The sequence below is a fragment of the Strix uralensis genome, chromosome 18 (genome assembly GCF_047716275.1).
Source record: "Strix uralensis isolate ZFMK-TIS-50842 chromosome 18, bStrUra1, whole genome shotgun sequence".
In the NCBI taxonomy this organism is placed as follows: Eukaryota; Metazoa; Chordata; class Aves; order Strigiformes; family Strigidae; genus Strix; species Strix uralensis.
The window spans coordinates 707,900-722,829 of record NC_133989.1 but is presented as its reverse complement, the minus strand read 5'-3'; the positions used below and the strand labels follow the sequence as shown (position 1 = coordinate 722,829).

The following is a 14,930-nucleotide window of genomic DNA, read 5'->3' as shown; positions in this document are numbered from 1 at the left end:
GGCCGCGCACGGCGCATGCGACTCCGGGCACACGCCTGCGCAGCGCGGCCGCCCGCGACTTCTCTCACGACGCTCCGGCTGCGGCCTCTCGGGGGACCCTTTGTGGCGCCGCCGGGCCGGGGGCTCCCGGCGCCGCTTCCGGCACGTGCCCGCCCCGCCGCGGCAGCAGGTAGGCGCGGCCCTGGGGGCAGCCCCGGGCCTGAGGGGCCGCCGCGGGCCCGGCGGGCGGGAGCCCCTGAGGCCGCCCCGGGGCGCTGGGACAGCCCCCCCGCGGCCCCCCCGGCCGCTCCGCCCCAGCATGGCCGTCTTCGACACCCCTCAGGAGGCCTTCGGGGCCCTGCGCCCCGCCTGCGTGCAGCTGACCCGGGCGCAGACCGTGGAGAACGTGGCGCGCCTGCAGGCCCGGCTGGCGGCCGTCAGCGCCCCGGCGCTGCAGGAGCTGCAGGAGTACGTCCTCTTCCCCCTGCGCTTCGCCCTGAAGGTGCCGGGGCCCAGGCAGGAGCGGCTGGTGCAGAGCGTGGTGCAGTGCATCTCCTCCATCCTCGCAGCGACGTGTGTGAAGAAGCAGGAGCTCCTGCAGGAGCTGTTTTCCGAGCTCTGTACGTGCCTCTCCCCCCCTTCTAGCTCCAGCAAACCCGCCCGGCTGTCAGAGGAGTTAAAGCTGGCTGTAATCCAGGCACTCCACACCCTGATGCATTCAGCTTACGGGGATGTTATCTTGTCTCTGTATCAACCTTCCACCCTTCCTCTCTTAGGATTTGCTGTATCTTTGCTTCTGGGCCTAGCAGAGCAAGAAAAAGCAAAGCAAATTAAGATCTCTGCTTTGAAGTGCTTACAGGTCCTAGTTCTGCAGTGTGACTGCCAGGAGCACCGACACCTAGATGAAGACGAGGCACAGCAGTGTGGGGATTTGTTTGCTTCCTTTCTGCCTGGGATTTCCATTACGCTGTCTCGGGTTATTACTGGAGACATCAAACAAGGTCATAAAACCACTGTTTCTGCCATCAGACTCTTTTATCTGATTGTTGGCTTCGTAATGGCTGATGCACAGCTAGCCAGAATCCCGAAGAATAAAGAAAAGCTGCCAGTGGAACAAAGCAGAATATCAGAACTAATGGTCCATAGAGGGCCTGACTGGAGTAAAAGTACTGCTGAAAAGCTCTCGCTCCTCCTGCATAAAATGGTTGAATGTTCTTCAGTTCACCCCCACTGGAAAGTGAGACTGGAGCTGGTGGAACTGGTCCACCACTTACTGAGGAACTGCGGTCGGGCGCTGGTGGCCTCCTTCAGTCACCTTTTAAAGGCCGTGGTTGGGCTGGTGAACGATGAAAGCAGCGAAGTCCAGAGCAGGTGTAACGAGGTCCTGCAGGGCATAGCAGAGCAGAGGCTCGTGGCACAGAACAGGGCTCTCGCTGATGTCCTCTCCGAGAACCTCCACTCCCTTGCCACAGCTCTTCCTCGCCTGATGAACTCTCAGGACGACGCGGGCAAGGTTTCCACACTGAGCGTGTTGCTTGGCTATCTGAAACTGCTGGGCCCCAAGATTAACCTTGTCCTCAACTCCGTATCCCACCTCCAGCGTCTGTCCAAGGCGCTGATGCAGGTCCTGGAGCTGGACGTGGCAGACGTGAAGATAGTGGAAGACAGGCGCTGGGGCTGCGAGGGCGCCTGCCGGCCTCCGGGCTCCTTGCAGTGCGGCCTGCAGAAAGGCAGAGCTCAGAAGAAATACTTCCGCTTCTTCACGGAGGAGAGAGTTTTCCAGCTCCTTCAGCAAATCTGTCGTGTTCTTGGCTACTACGGGAACCTCTATCTGCTTGTGGATCATTTCATGGGGCTGTATGGCGAGTCTGGTGCGTACCGAAAGCAGGCGGCGATGGTCCTCAACGAGCTGGTTGCCGGGGCTGCCGGGGTGGGAGTGGATGTCCTTCGGGAAAGGGAAGTTTCACTGAACGTGGATGATCTCAAAGGGTCCGTAGCGTCCATTCTCGATGAGTACACAGACCAGGCCAACTGGTACTTGATCACGAGCATCGATACAGAAGAAATCACCCACGAGCACCCTGTGCAGCGTGCAGGGCTCGCTGCCCGTCCAGGAGGTGCGTGTGGCAGCGTTCTCCTTCCATCCCCGGAGCCCCACGTAACGACCCACACCCTGAACAGCAACATCTGGCAGATCTGCATCCAGCTGGAAGGCATCGGCTGCTTCGCTGCTGTCCTCGGGAAGGAATTCCGGCTGCTTCTGCTGTCCGCTCTCTACCCAGTGTTGGAAAAGGCTGGTGACAAGACTCTGCTCATCAGTGAGACAGCACTGGGGACACTGGGAGACATATGCGAGGCCTGCAGTTACGACTCCTTGCAGTGTTTGATTAATGAGAATTCTGACTATCTGGTGAATGGGATTTCCCTGAACTTGCGCCAGCTGGCACATCAGCCCCGCGCTGCCCAGGTCCTGGACACTATGCTGAGACATTCCGACGCCAGCTTGCTGCCACTGGTCGAAGACGTTATCCAAGACGTCCTGTCTGCGCTAGATCAGTCTTACAGTACCCAGGCCTCCACTTTCCTCGGGGTCCTCCACTCCGTTATGGCAGCTTTAGGTATCTACATGATTTTACTTTGCATCGTTCAGTCCTACTGTAACAGGGTACTTGTCCTTGACCTTCTGACTGGCCGGGGCAGACTGCAAGTACCTGAGGTACTGCAGCGTGACAGCAGCTCCACTCTGCGTGGTGGGCCAGCTCTGAAGCAAAGATCACCAATAGCTTCCCCTCTCCACAACCGGTTTCCATTTGGCCTGCAGACTTGCAGGAACATGGCCTTTCACTGTTGGGAAAGGGGGGGATTTGCTGCTCCCATAAACGTTCTGTAGAAGCACACGGAGTGTATTCCCTCTTATATCAGGGCTTTAACATTCTCGTGGCCTCAGGGAGGTCACGGTGATGTGACAGCAGGTGCCTGACACTGTAGTTCAGTCCCGTGAGACTTGGGAGTCACGTTTGTCTCTCAGGGAATCTGTGGTACCTTGCTGAGTTGCCAGGGGGGCTCATGCCCACGTAGTGACGTGTCTGTGCCTCTCTTGCAGCGCAGTGGTTTGGATCGTCCCGCGGGGAGGAGCAGACAGGCGAGTGGCCGCGCAGGGCCTCATGCCAGGGGCAGCAGGTGGTGACACGGCAAGAGGTGGAACAATTCTTCCTTGACTATGTCAGACAGAAGCAGATCGCGGAGGGCAATCTGCCTGACCCAGGGGCTGAGGAGGCAGGTCAGTACCACGTGCAGACAGAGAAGAGTGTGTTCAGCTTTGAGAAAGACGGTGACCTCTGAGGTTTCCTCTTGCCAGACGAGGGACAGGGGACCAGGCCGGAGCTGGGCTCACTCCTGACCATCCCAGGCTGGCTTTGAGCTGACCTTACCTCATGGAAGGTGCTGCTGGGGCTTCTGACTTAGTTCTGTGCTGGGTTGGGGAGTGAAATGTTCACAGGCCAAGGCTTGTCTGGCTCTAAGACACAAGCACGCTATGTTTTTCCTTATTTCATAACAGATTATTTGGGTTCAGGACCCAAAGTTTCCTCTTCCCAGGATCCTACTGCATTCTTCTCACCCTCCCTGTACCATTTTCTCCTGGCTAATGATGCCACCTCTCCTGTCTCACTTGGCCCTGGCAGGCCCTGCAGACATTCATATAAGGAACTTTTTAGTCTTTACTGGGCTATGCTGCAATCCTGACCTTTAAATAGTTCATCTTTAAATACCCAGGCTTTTCATTTTTAATAAAAATCAATGGGAAATAAGTCCATGGTGAGGAGAAATCGCAAATGTCAGACCAACTGCATTGTCCAGTAAAGAAAGCAAACCTTCCCTAGTCCCACACTCTTCACTGAAGCTGACACTTACAGAACTCAAGCATAGACTTGACTATATCTAAATATGTTAAAAAACGCCGAAGGCCTCGCTCAGGAATTTGCAGAGTAGTTGTGGGTGGGTATTGTGATCTCCCAGAACTTCAACTCATGTTCATGGCTTCAGTAACGGTTTTGTCTTCCAGATGAGGTTCCCCCTCCTGCTAAACCGGAGCAAACCAGCTCTGACACGGGAGGAGAAGCCCCGCTGCCCAGCCACGCTCAGCTGGCCAAGGTTGTGATGGAGAGGTGCATCCACTTGCTGTCCGATGGGCGCCTCCGCGTGCGCCTGAGGGTCAGTAGCCGCCGGCCTGGGAGAGAGGTGGCCCCCGCAGAGGGGGCTGGTAGCTCGGCAGCACTGCACGGTGGGCGCTGGGCTTCCTGCCGTGAGGAGCCGGGCGCTGCCTCTGCTCACCGGGACGGACACCCCAGGTCTGGCAGGAGAGGGGGAGACACGCTTCTGGGAGTAATCTGGTTTAGCAATGGCAGCTGGGCTGAGCAGAATCTTAAGGGTGGCTTCATGTCAGGCACCTTCCCTGGATGCTCGTGACAGTCAAGTCTTGTGCCTCGGCCTTTGGTGGAGGAGGCAGAAGCATCTTTCTGCCATCTAGGTCTCCCATCCCCCTTCCCCAGACGGTAGCGCACAGGCTGATGAACATTTTTGAAGTTGCTGGGGTGATGATAAGCAGGGCTAGAAGCCTGGGTTTTCTTTAATTATGAAAATCCTTTGAAGGTGGCCTCCTTTTAAACTGCAAAGCAAGACAGAAAATGCAGCAGTGAGGCATAACCCAGATTCTTAGCACAGAGGCCCCAGCCCTCCCAGGTGATCCTGCTGCCACAGGAGCGGTGGGGTCCTAGCGCGCAGCTCAGCCTTCAGGGTCAGGCAGGAACCATGCCCTGGTTCTGGCCCAGCACAAGTTTTGTCAGGGTGCTACTTGTCCCTTTCCGAACAGGCCTGTGCCCTGTTCAGTCATCCCAGGTCACACTGAGGTAAAACCAAACCCTTCTGCATTAAAACCCTCCTTTCTCTTGGCTCCCCAGCGTGACACCGGGGATCCACCTGAATGCCCGGCGCTGCACCGCCCTGAAAGTCTGTTCCTGCCCCTCCTGCCCAGGTCCTGGACGTGCTGGAGCTCTGCGTGACTGTGCTGCATCCCCACGGAAACCATCTGCTTCCCCTGGCCCACCGTGCCTGGCCAGCTCTCGTCCCCCGGCTGACTAGCGATGACCCTCTGGCAGTGCTCAGGGCCTTCAAGGTACAGCAGCGAGTCTCTGCCAACAGCCTTCAAGCTGGCGCTTAGAAGGCAAGTGGGGGCATTGCTGTGGCCCGGGAGAGAAGCACTCAGCTTGGGGAGGGATTTCTAAACGTGGTTCGGAACACGGGGTCACCACCCTGCAGCGGGTGGGCTTAGACCGCTCCCACTGCAGCTTGTCCAGAGGTAAAACCTTGACACCGTTCCTGGGGAGCAGGGGTGTTAGTGGTTGGTGCAGGGAAGAAGAAAACAGTTCTTTTACAGCCTAAGCAGCTGTCAGAAGCACCGTAGAGTGCAGCTTGCCCTTGCTGGGGCCACAGTCTCAGCACTCCCCTTTGGAAGTCTGAGACTGAAGAGGAGGGATTGTTTCACCACTGCGGTGTTGGCAGGGAGGGGAGAGGTAAAGCAAAGACTTAAGTCTTGTAATAACGTTATTAAAGAGCTCTCGACCACGTCAGCTGCATCCTCTTCCCGACTCACAAGTTGGACAACAAAGCATGTTTCCAGAGGTTGCCAGCCCCAGGGTTTCACGGGGCTTCCTCTGCTGTGCAGAACGAGATTAATTTTAGAATCCTTCAGTGTGAATAAAAGGAGTTTTGATTCCCAAAACTCAGAAGCCATACACTAGAATTTCAGAGTAGCCACACCTCACACGTGCCTGCCCTAAAAGAAGGGAGAGATCGCTACACAAAAAGTAATTAACGCCTGAAAAGTTCAAGGGATCGTTACAATTAGCGCTGAGTTTGGGGTTTGTTATAAGCAATCCCCTGGCAGTGCCTGCCGGCCTTCCTAAATCTCGGGACAGGAGCTGCAGTATCAGTGTACACCAACAACGTCACTGGCATCTCAGTCCTGCACAGCGAGACCACAACCTGAGGGAAGGTCGCAGAGAGAACAGGGCTTTGGCCCCAGGGATCCCCCCTTTGTTTTTAGGTGTATTTAAGGCCGTTCTGGTTTTTCTCCTGGGCACACACCGGTAGCGCTGGGTGCGCTGTGCTGTAGCTGACTGGCCTTCCTGTTTGCCGGCGTGCTTGTAGAGATGGACAGTTTCCCCCACAAAGGCGATTTATATTTTAATGGCATTTTCCATCAGAGGCTCCTCCAGCCGTTCTGAGTACGAGTTCAGAAGCTCCTCTTACCTTTTTGGTGCTGGCGGGAGAGGTGAAACCGGAGAGCAGGGCGTGGGGCACTCGGCCTCTCAGTCGAGCGTTCGCCTTCTGCTCGTTACGGGAAGCTGTGGCAGGCGCGGTCACGTTGCTCCCAACTGCAAAAAAAACATCAAGGGAGAATGAACACCTTATCCCCCAGGCTGGTGGGGCTGCTGAGCTCCTCCCAGACCCGTGCGTGCACTCACCCTGCAGTAACTGCCGTGTCTGCTCTAGGTGCTGTGTACGCTGGCTCAGAGGTGTGGGGACTTCCTGCGGCAGAGGTTCTGCAGGGACGTGCTGCCGAAGCTGACGCGTTCCCTGCTCAGCCAGGCCCCCGCCAGCGCCAGGGCCGGGCCCGTGTACAGCCACACGCTCGCCTTCAAGTTGCAGCTGGCTGTGCTGCAGGGGCTGGGTTCTCTCTGCGAGGAGCTGGACATGGGTGAGTACCGGCTCAGGCTGTGTGAGACCTCTGACAGATTTCCCTCTTCTCCTTCCGTTTCAACTGGCCAGGCCTGCGCTTGCTTCTTATCCTTCTGCTGCCCCATGGGATTGATTTCCTGATCTTCTCCAGCCTCATCCCATTCGGGTCCTGCTGGGCCTTAGTCCCTTCTCTTCGAGAGCTCTGTAAAGAGGGGCTGGTCACTCTTTACTCCCCGGGAGACAAATGGGAGAGAAGATGCCCAGCCCCTTCCAGAACCTGACAGCTCATCTCCCCTGTGCATGAGAAGTGGGTACACAGTGGGTGCAGCTGGGCCTGTTGGGCCACGCTTTGTTCTTAATTAACTGAAGAACTGGAGCCCAGATGAGACTTGTGGTTCACTTCACTGGTTCCATTTTGGGGTGTCTCTCTGGGTCACCCTTTAAATGCAGCACATCCCATTCTTCTACTGAATGAAACTCTCTGAAATTCTCCTGGGTTAAATTTCTGGAGCTGACTTTGATGAAGGAGAGCGTTTGCTGGCTAGTTGCTCTTTTCCTCTCCCAATGCCCTTGATTGCTTTCCTAGCTTTGCGGCGAGGTGAGGTCAGAAGAGCTCTGGGTCAGACAGTTCAAAGGCTCAGAAGCCTCTGGCTGCCAATTTAGAGCTGATTCTGTTAGGCAGCAGCCGCTGAGTAAGTTACCTCCTACCCTCCTTTTCTGTTCCATTCCTGCAGGTGAGAGTGACCTGAATAAGGTGGCAGATGCCTGCCTGATCTACCTCAGTGCCAAGCAACCCATGAAATTGCAGGAAGCTGCCCAGAGGTAACGTCTCTTAAATGCAGATGTGTCAGGTGTACAAATAACGTGGGACGGAGGGAGCATGGTAACCCCTTTCCTTTTGCACCTTTCCCATTCCTCCCTCCGGCAAGTTTGAGTTCTGCACAACAGGGTCTCTCTTTCTCTGGTGAAGCATCATTTGCTACCCAAAACGAGCTAGAGGGGGTCCTGGCCCACAGTCACGGTTGACTTTCAGATTGCCTCGCGCTGCGTTTGGAGGCAGAGGGGGACGATGTGCTCCTTGCTTTTTTCCAACCACCTCCTGTGCTAAAATACTTGGGGCTCTTGGCCCACTGGTGGCATAAAACTGCAGAGGGGCTGACAGCTGTGCAAGAGGATGTGCCAGACATTCCCATGTATTTTATCACTTCGTACCTCCCGCGGGCTGGGGGATTTACTTCTGTTGTCCTTCCCTTTTCCCTGGGCTCCTGTGCTCACGTCAAGCCAGGCCCTGCCAGGCGGACCGGGGTTTGTTTGGGAAGCTGTCAGTCTTGGCACCAGTCTCGCTCTGAGAAGGCTGGGGAAGGTTAAAAGAGCACAAACAGTTTAGGTGAACATGCATCAGCTCTGTGAAGTGTTGACAGACACACTTTTCTGCTTGGTGTTCGAAATCCTGCTCAGCATGTTCCTGCTGTCAGGATAAGAAATCGCTGTTGTCATACAGTGTCACCTGGAAACAAGGCCAGAGGTGTCAGCAGGCGAGACGAGCCCGCTTCTCCCTTCCCACGTGCTGTAAGTGAGCCGTGCGCCTCTGCCTCAGGACGGGGTACGAGCCCCCCTCTCTCTGTGTGGCCAGCCTGGCCTCCCCCGAGGGCAGAGGGGGCCGCGGCGGGCGGATTCCCGTCCCCTCTCCCTGCGCTCGGGCCTCCCGGGGCGGGGGCTGAACAGGGCCTTTGTGCGGCCGAGCAGCGGTTAGAGGGAGAGCGCGCTCAGAAGCCAGAGCCGTACCTTTGTTTGCGTTCCTGCACTGGGGAGAGGAGGTTTATTTTTACCTTAGTGGCTTTTATTGCATCGCAGCAGGCTCCAGCAGCGTTTGTTCTGCAGAGGGGTTCTTCGCTGTAGGCTCACATACCCCTGATACAATAAAGCCTTCGTCTGGGTAAGCAACGCTGGAATGGAAAGCAGAACACCAGGATTTAGCTAGATACTTGGAATCTTAAGCTTTTAAATCATTAACAAAGCAGTCTGAAAAGCTGTGCAATTTCCCCCCACAGCAGGGGTGGGGGAAATACTGAATTAGCCCTCTGATGTGATAGGGTCATTAGCAGCTATATTGTGAAGTGAGCTCACCCTTGTTGGAGGAAAAGAGCAGCAAAGTTCAGGGCAAGTAATATTTTTCTCCTGTATATTACTTTTATTCTATTTTAAGAGGAAAATGCCACATGTTGCACTGCTCCCCCCGTGCCTTTGATGCACCGTACATTACATATTTCACTGAGCACAGCCAGGTCTCTGTGACCAGCTCTCTCGTAGCTCCGTTGGCCAGACACATCTCTGCGGAGACACGCGTCTCGCCTGGCCCGACGCTCGCTGGGCAGATGGCAGCACTTCTTGTTTTCTTGGGTCTGGCGGGGGTTTCAGTTTAGTCCTGTCTGATCCCTGGTCTTGGAGCCTGAGTGGATCAGTGAAACGTAGCACAGTCACTTTTAACCGTAGTGCACACGATAGGAGGCTTCAGCTTGGAAGAGTCAAAATTAGTTTGCACTGTAACAATCAGGTCCAGCGCCAGGGTCAGGATCACCTCTCAGCCGTGCCTCAGGTTCCTTCAGCTGCTTCACCACCACGTTCCTGTCAGCTCCAGTCCTCTTCCTTGCTCTCCACGTGCCCAAAAGTAATCCTGCAAACTGACACAGGTTGTCACAGGAAAGGCCCTTTCCATCTAGGCAAGGGCAGTGTTATCAGCCCAATGCACGAGAAATTCTGCATTTTAAATGCTTCTAAAAACAGACAGACCAGAACTAATCTTAGCCACAGCCCGAGTGCCAACATACGTCACATAACTCAGCTTTATCACTGCAGAAATCACACAAGGTAACAAGATGTGTGGAATCAGCTTGCCATATTGATTTACGCTAACTGGCCTTTCCTCAGCCTCTTGGATTCTTACTCAACTCATGAGTTGTGACCTGCCAAGAACAAGGTCAGGTCTTACAAAGTCAGTTGTAGCTCCAGTAACTCCCTGCACCAAGTGAGGATTCTGTAGGCATGCAAAGAGGTAAGCAGGAATTTTTGGCCAAGGCGCTAGAGCCACAAAAAAAAAGGGGGAGTTTTGGCTGTCACCCAGGGACGTTATCCTACCCCAAGGAGGCTGTGTAATCCCTTTTATGGGACCCTGTAGTTTTATTAGATGAACCAGTGGGAGTAAGTGAATTTTGTAACTGCGGCTTCATGCAATACTCAACAGGCAAAAATAGACACTGAGAAGAAAAGAACTCCAGTGTGTCTGAGGAAGAGAAAATGGGACAATAGGCTTTATTATAAGATGACTGCTGGGAGTGTTCCAGGAGAGGAATATCCAAAGCTTTAAAAAAAAAAAAAAAAAATCACCAAAAAACCCAAACCTACTGAAGCAGAGTTTAGGAAAGCCAGGGAACACCAGATGTGTCTTCCCTTTCGTTGAAAATAAGCCAGTGCAGCTGCAGGTAGTGAGTGGAACCACTGGAGCAGCTGGGGGGGTGGTGTGGGGCCCAGGCATGGGGAGCAAGGTGGGGGGAGAGGGTGTAAACTGAAAGTCACAATATGTAAATCGGGGCTTCTCATCCGTTTGTTAAACTGCATAGTCCCTGAGAAGCTTTTCACTCCAGGGAAAAAAAAACTTTGGAGGCAAAGAGATTAAGAAATTGTCACTGGCCCCTGTCAAGGCTTCACAACTAGTTCTGCCTTTTTTCAGCTTGAAGTGACTGTTCTGAAATTTACACTTAATTCCTAATAAATGTTTACAGCCCGTGAAGTTTACCATTTGACCTTTCAGTCAACAGTCTGGATAGGAATGGGGTTTTTTTTTCCAGGATGCAGAAATAATTTCCCCAGTTCTTACTGAAGCCTGTGGTGAACTGTATCTAGTTAGACATTCAGCAGAGATGCAGAAGCCAGAAAGACTTGCCCTTTTGCCAGCCTGTTCGCTGTGCCGTGGCTTTGCTTAGAGCCTGGGAAGAGATAAGGCAGCAAATAGCCAAACTCTGCTCTGTGCTAGTAGAGTAAGTCGTTTAGCTCATATTTGTTCCAGTTGTGCTATTTTTGGACCTTTTTAGATAGCAGAGATGATTGTGCAGCAGCATACCTCTTTTGGTTTGATTGTGTCCTTTATTGGATCCTTATTGACAGCTGTCATTCACAAGCTGGGCTGAGGGACACAAACAGCCACCTGCACAAGACAAAATTCAATAAAATGATATTTAAGTCAAAAAAAAGCAACAACAGAAAACAAACCTGGATTAACCCCAGGATTCTTTGCCATGGAAACAGGTTGCTTAGAAACTACCCCAGAGTTAGTTTGAAAATGTAAAAGTCAAGTTCTTTGAGCTGCAGAGCACTCCAGGTTATCGGGAGATAATCACACGCCTCAGGCCATTGTGGGCACAAGAGGCAGCGGAGTTCTCGGGGGACCAGCTAATCTCTGGAGGGCGGCTCGGAGCAGCTGGTGGGGGGGAGGTTGCGGAGAGGTAAAGCCGTGTGTGTGCTGGAGAGGCAGAGCTGAGCAGCATCCCCGGGTGCCATGTTCACTCCCCAGTGGCCCATCCCTGCCTGGCCATGAGGCGCGAGGGTTATTCCCATGCAGCTGCCCCAGCAGTAGCCCATCACCGGCCGGGGGAAGCCACGCGGCCAGGCGAGCCCCGGGTGAGCCAGGAGAGCTGGTGCTGGGCTGTCGGCTGGTCCAGGCTCTAGATGTGCCCCGGCGAGCCCTGCGCTGGCACCGGGCTCCTCGGGAGCAGGCGCAAGAGGGGACGCTGCCGGCAGCTCGAGGGCAGCATCTTCGCTCACCCCGCTCAGAGACCTGCACCGAGGGACAGGCAAGGGGTTAGTGGCAGACGGGCAGAAGCAACAACTCCGGCTGCTCACGGAGTGACAGCCACAAGATTTTTGTGAAGAGGTGAAGGAGCTTTCTAGTGCCTCCATCTCGTTTCTGTGGTTTTTCAGGTGACCTGTGGCACCGCATGCCCTTCCAGAGAGGTGCTAAAAGGGATTTCTGCCCGCTTTCCGTAGGAAGCAAGCTCACTTTAGGGATAAAAGTACTTTAGGGAGAACTTTTGACAGCGATCAGGTCTGGATTTTGTGAGGCTTTTGTAGCAAGTGATCTCTGATTTTGGAGAGGGGAGTTGTGGCCGGTGCTTCTGGGGGGGAACAGAGACAGACCTGCCCTCTGGTTTCTCTTCCCATTACCTCACCCAGCTGCTGTTCTCATGGCCTCATGATTTCAGTGGAAAACTAGAGATCTGAAGAAGCGTGGCCAGGCCTTGGAAGGCTGAGCCCTAAGTTTGGCGAGTGCTGAGTGAGCACAGAGCACTCAGCACTGTGCAGGAGGCAGCCTTGCAGCGCTGTCAGGGCAGCCTGCAAGTTCTGGTTCAATTTTGTATGTGGCACAGCCAGAGAACTTAATACCAGTTAAACCCAATACACCTTCTGTGCATTAAACCCTGACACAGACCTAGCTAAACCCAAAGGTTACCGGCAGTGAGAACTGGCAGGAAGAATAAGTGCAGGTCATGCAAACCAGCCATTTGCTGTTCTGCCCGGGGAGGTTCCTGCTCGCAGCAGCTCTGTTACGGCAGCTCCGGGCTGGAGGCAGCCAGGGAAGTGCAGCCTCCACAGCCAAATCCCGGCTTTACCCGGGGTATTGAAATTCAGAGGGGAAGCCATCTAATGCTTTCCTGCTGTGTGGAGGAAGCTGTCATTCCTCTCTTCCTCCATTCTGTTGTTAATGAAGGTTGTTGGGTTTGGGGGTTTTGTTTAAAAAGAAAAAAACTGCTTTATGAAAGGTGCTGTGCAGAGGGAAGAAGATTTGGAGGCAGCTAATAAGGCCTCGGGGTGAGGGGAGACCTCACACAAGCAACAGTCCCTCAATACAACATTCCACTTCACCCGTGGCCCAGCCTGGGCAGCTCTCCTGAACCACCCTGGTTCTTACCACCTCTGAAAAGGGGGAGAGGTCTGGCTGGGTTGACCCCCTCACTCCCTAAAAACCAGAGAGGGTATGAACAACATCTGCAACCCCCTTCAGGAGCTCTGTGGGAGGGGGGGGACTCTGCAGCCGCCTCTCCAGCGCCGGGCCGGGCTGATGCAGAAAGGCTTTTGCCAGCAGCAGCCCATGACGCCGAGACCAAAGCCCGGGTCAGTTCTTCACCAGCTGCTTGTTTGATGTCGCTAACTGACCGTGTAGCAGAACAACTGTTTTTCTCCCCCTTGCCAGTAGATGTAAAACCACTGAACTCTCTTCTCTTGGGCGCAGGAGCCATTTTAATGGTGCTCTGATGAGCCTCCAGGTCTGTTCCCTGTCAGAGGTTGTGGACATCAGAGCTTTCCAGAGCTGTCAGTGACCCTGTCGGGTGCCAGGAGAAAGGCCTTCTCCTTACTCTTTCCTTTCTTCCCACTGTTTTCCAAAGCGTTTTCCTCCACTTAATGCACATGGACCCTGACAGCACCTGGCTCCTCCTGACCGAGGTCTGCTGCCCTCACCGGTACGAGCCCCCCCACGCCAGCCTGCGGCCCGTGAAGCTCCGTGGGATGGAGACGCAGCGGAACGAGTTCACTGACAACGTGCTGCTGCTGCTGGAGAGGCTGCAGCAGCGGGAGAGCAAAGAGGAACCATCTCCCCCCTGACAGACCCGTGCAGCGCCAGGAGGGCGAAGAGGAACCACCCGGGTAGAGCTCGCCTGGGTAAATGCTGCCCTTTAGGCCCCAGATCATCCTCGGGGCAAAGGAGGGACTGCCCGGTCTGGGGCACCGGCCGAGACACCTTCCCCATCGGCAGAAGTTTATTTTTTTTACAGTGTTAGAGCATGAGGGGGGTACACTGCCCCGGTTCCTCCAGACTACTTCTCTGCTCATGGTGCTGGAGAGAAGGCCAAGGGTGGGACATCTATTGCAAGTTCTTCCGTACGAGGAGAGTCATTTTCCAGAAACAACTTCCCAACACTCAATCCTTGGGTGGTGCCCCTTCAGCACCCCCCACCCCTCTGACCTCCTCACAGCTGAGAGATTCCCTCCTGTTCTCAGCTGGACAATGATCACCAACTCAAAACAAAAGCTTTTTCTGGCCTTAACCCTTCCCAGGGAGAGATTCCAGCTTAGGGTTCATTAAAAACCTTTTAAAACCAGTTAATATCAGAAAAAGTTAAAATGCATTTCCAATAAATTCCTCACCAGTATTACTGGCAAGAACAACACGTCCTCTCAAGCACCAAGGCTGTTCCTTGCCGTTTGCTAAGCCTGGCCGCCGCACGCGCTGCGCTCCCCGACTCTCCCCATCGAGGGCGAGACTTTCTTCAGAAGAACCGCCAGCCCTGACGTACGGCTCACGAGTGATGTAAGAGCCCTCCTGGTTCCCCGATTGCCGCCGTTCTCACAAGCCATTTCTTAGACCTCTCAGATTTTTAACACCCACCCCAAGGAGAACTGGACGAAGCACCTACCCGCCTGCCGGCGCAGCCCCCCGGGTGGGGGCACACGTGCTCAGACAGAGACGTCGGGGGTGAGCGTGGTGGCACAGTGGCAGGACCAGGGTTTGTTGAGCAGGTACTGTGGTGAGGGGAGAAGGTGACGAGCCTTTGGGGTCTGCTGCGGGGCCTCCCCTCCAGAGCACAGCACGGCTCAGCGCTCGCCTGGGAGCTGCTGTCGTGTCCTCCAGCTCCCGAGTGCTCCAGGCGCCGCTGCCCCCGGCGCATCGCCGGGACTCGTCACCTTCACCCAGAGCGACTCTGGCAGCCTCCGGGCGCTCGGGAAAGCTCTGTGCTGGTAAAGCAACAGGACAGAGCTTGACTAAAGTTGGAAGCAAGCTCAGAAATGCAAAAACCAAAGCAATAAACAGATTGTTACATGGAACGGGCTCTGTGCATCGCTGCAGGGGATCCCAGCTGAGCATCCACCACCCGCCTCAACTGTTGGGGCCAAGGGGGCTGCTGCTGCTGCCCACCCCCCTCAGCTGGGGTTACACCACCTTGTCTCCCTGGTTTGGTGCAGGCTTTACTCCTGGTTGCTTCTCCAGGAAAAACACAAGTCAGTGGCTTTGTACCAGGTAGGACAGGGCTGCAGTTCAGCTTTTACCCTTTTATGCTTTTTTTGATATATATTCAGTGCGTAACACTGGGTTGGATTTTGTACAGAGGAGCCCTTTGGAGCTGATGTGACGGGGAAGACAGGAGAGGCAGAAAGGTGAAATA

The 14,930-nt window shown here is 54.6% G+C and overlaps 1 protein-coding gene across 3 annotated transcripts; it reads left to right on the top strand.

The window, feature by feature from the left end:
* Positions 1–213: 213 nt before the first annotated feature.
* TTI1 (TELO2 interacting protein 1) lies at positions 214–14,592 on the top strand. Of its 3 annotated transcripts, XM_074888401.1 has the most exons (7): positions 214–2,597; positions 3,083–3,259; positions 4,043–4,191; positions 5,012–5,152; positions 6,532–6,736; positions 7,452–7,539; positions 13,155–14,592. In XM_074888401.1, exons 1-7 carry the CDS (start codon positions 299–301, stop codon positions 13,369–13,371), a joined length of 3,276 nt encoding a protein of 1,091 aa, XP_074744502.1. In that variant the 5' UTR covers positions 214–298; the 3' UTR covers positions 13,372–14,592. The 3 variants fall into 3 exon arrangements, 2 of the variants coding, with proteins under 2 accessions (XP_074744502.1, XP_074744504.1); XR_012631448.1 differs by lacking the exons at positions 7,452–7,539; positions 13,155–14,592 and having other exon boundaries at positions 4,938–5,152; positions 6,532–6,670; XM_074888403.1 differs by lacking the exons at positions 7,452–7,539; positions 13,155–14,592 and having other exon boundaries at positions 5,012–5,200; positions 6,532–6,642.
* Positions 14,593–14,930: the final 338 nt, after the last annotated feature.

Coding starts and splice junctions, on each gene's coding strand:
- TTI1 (XM_074888401.1), top strand. CDS start 299: ATGGCCGTCTTCGACACCCCTCAGGAGGCCTTCGGGGCCCTGCGCCCC. Junction 5,153..6,531: donor CAGTGCTCAGGGCCTTCAAG/GTACAGCAGCGA, acceptor TGTCTGCTCTAG/GTGCTGTGTACGCTGGCTCA. Junction 7,540..13,154: donor TTGCAGGAAGCTGCCCAGAG/GTAACGTCTCTT, acceptor TGTTTTCCAAAG/CGTTTTCCTCCACTTAATGC.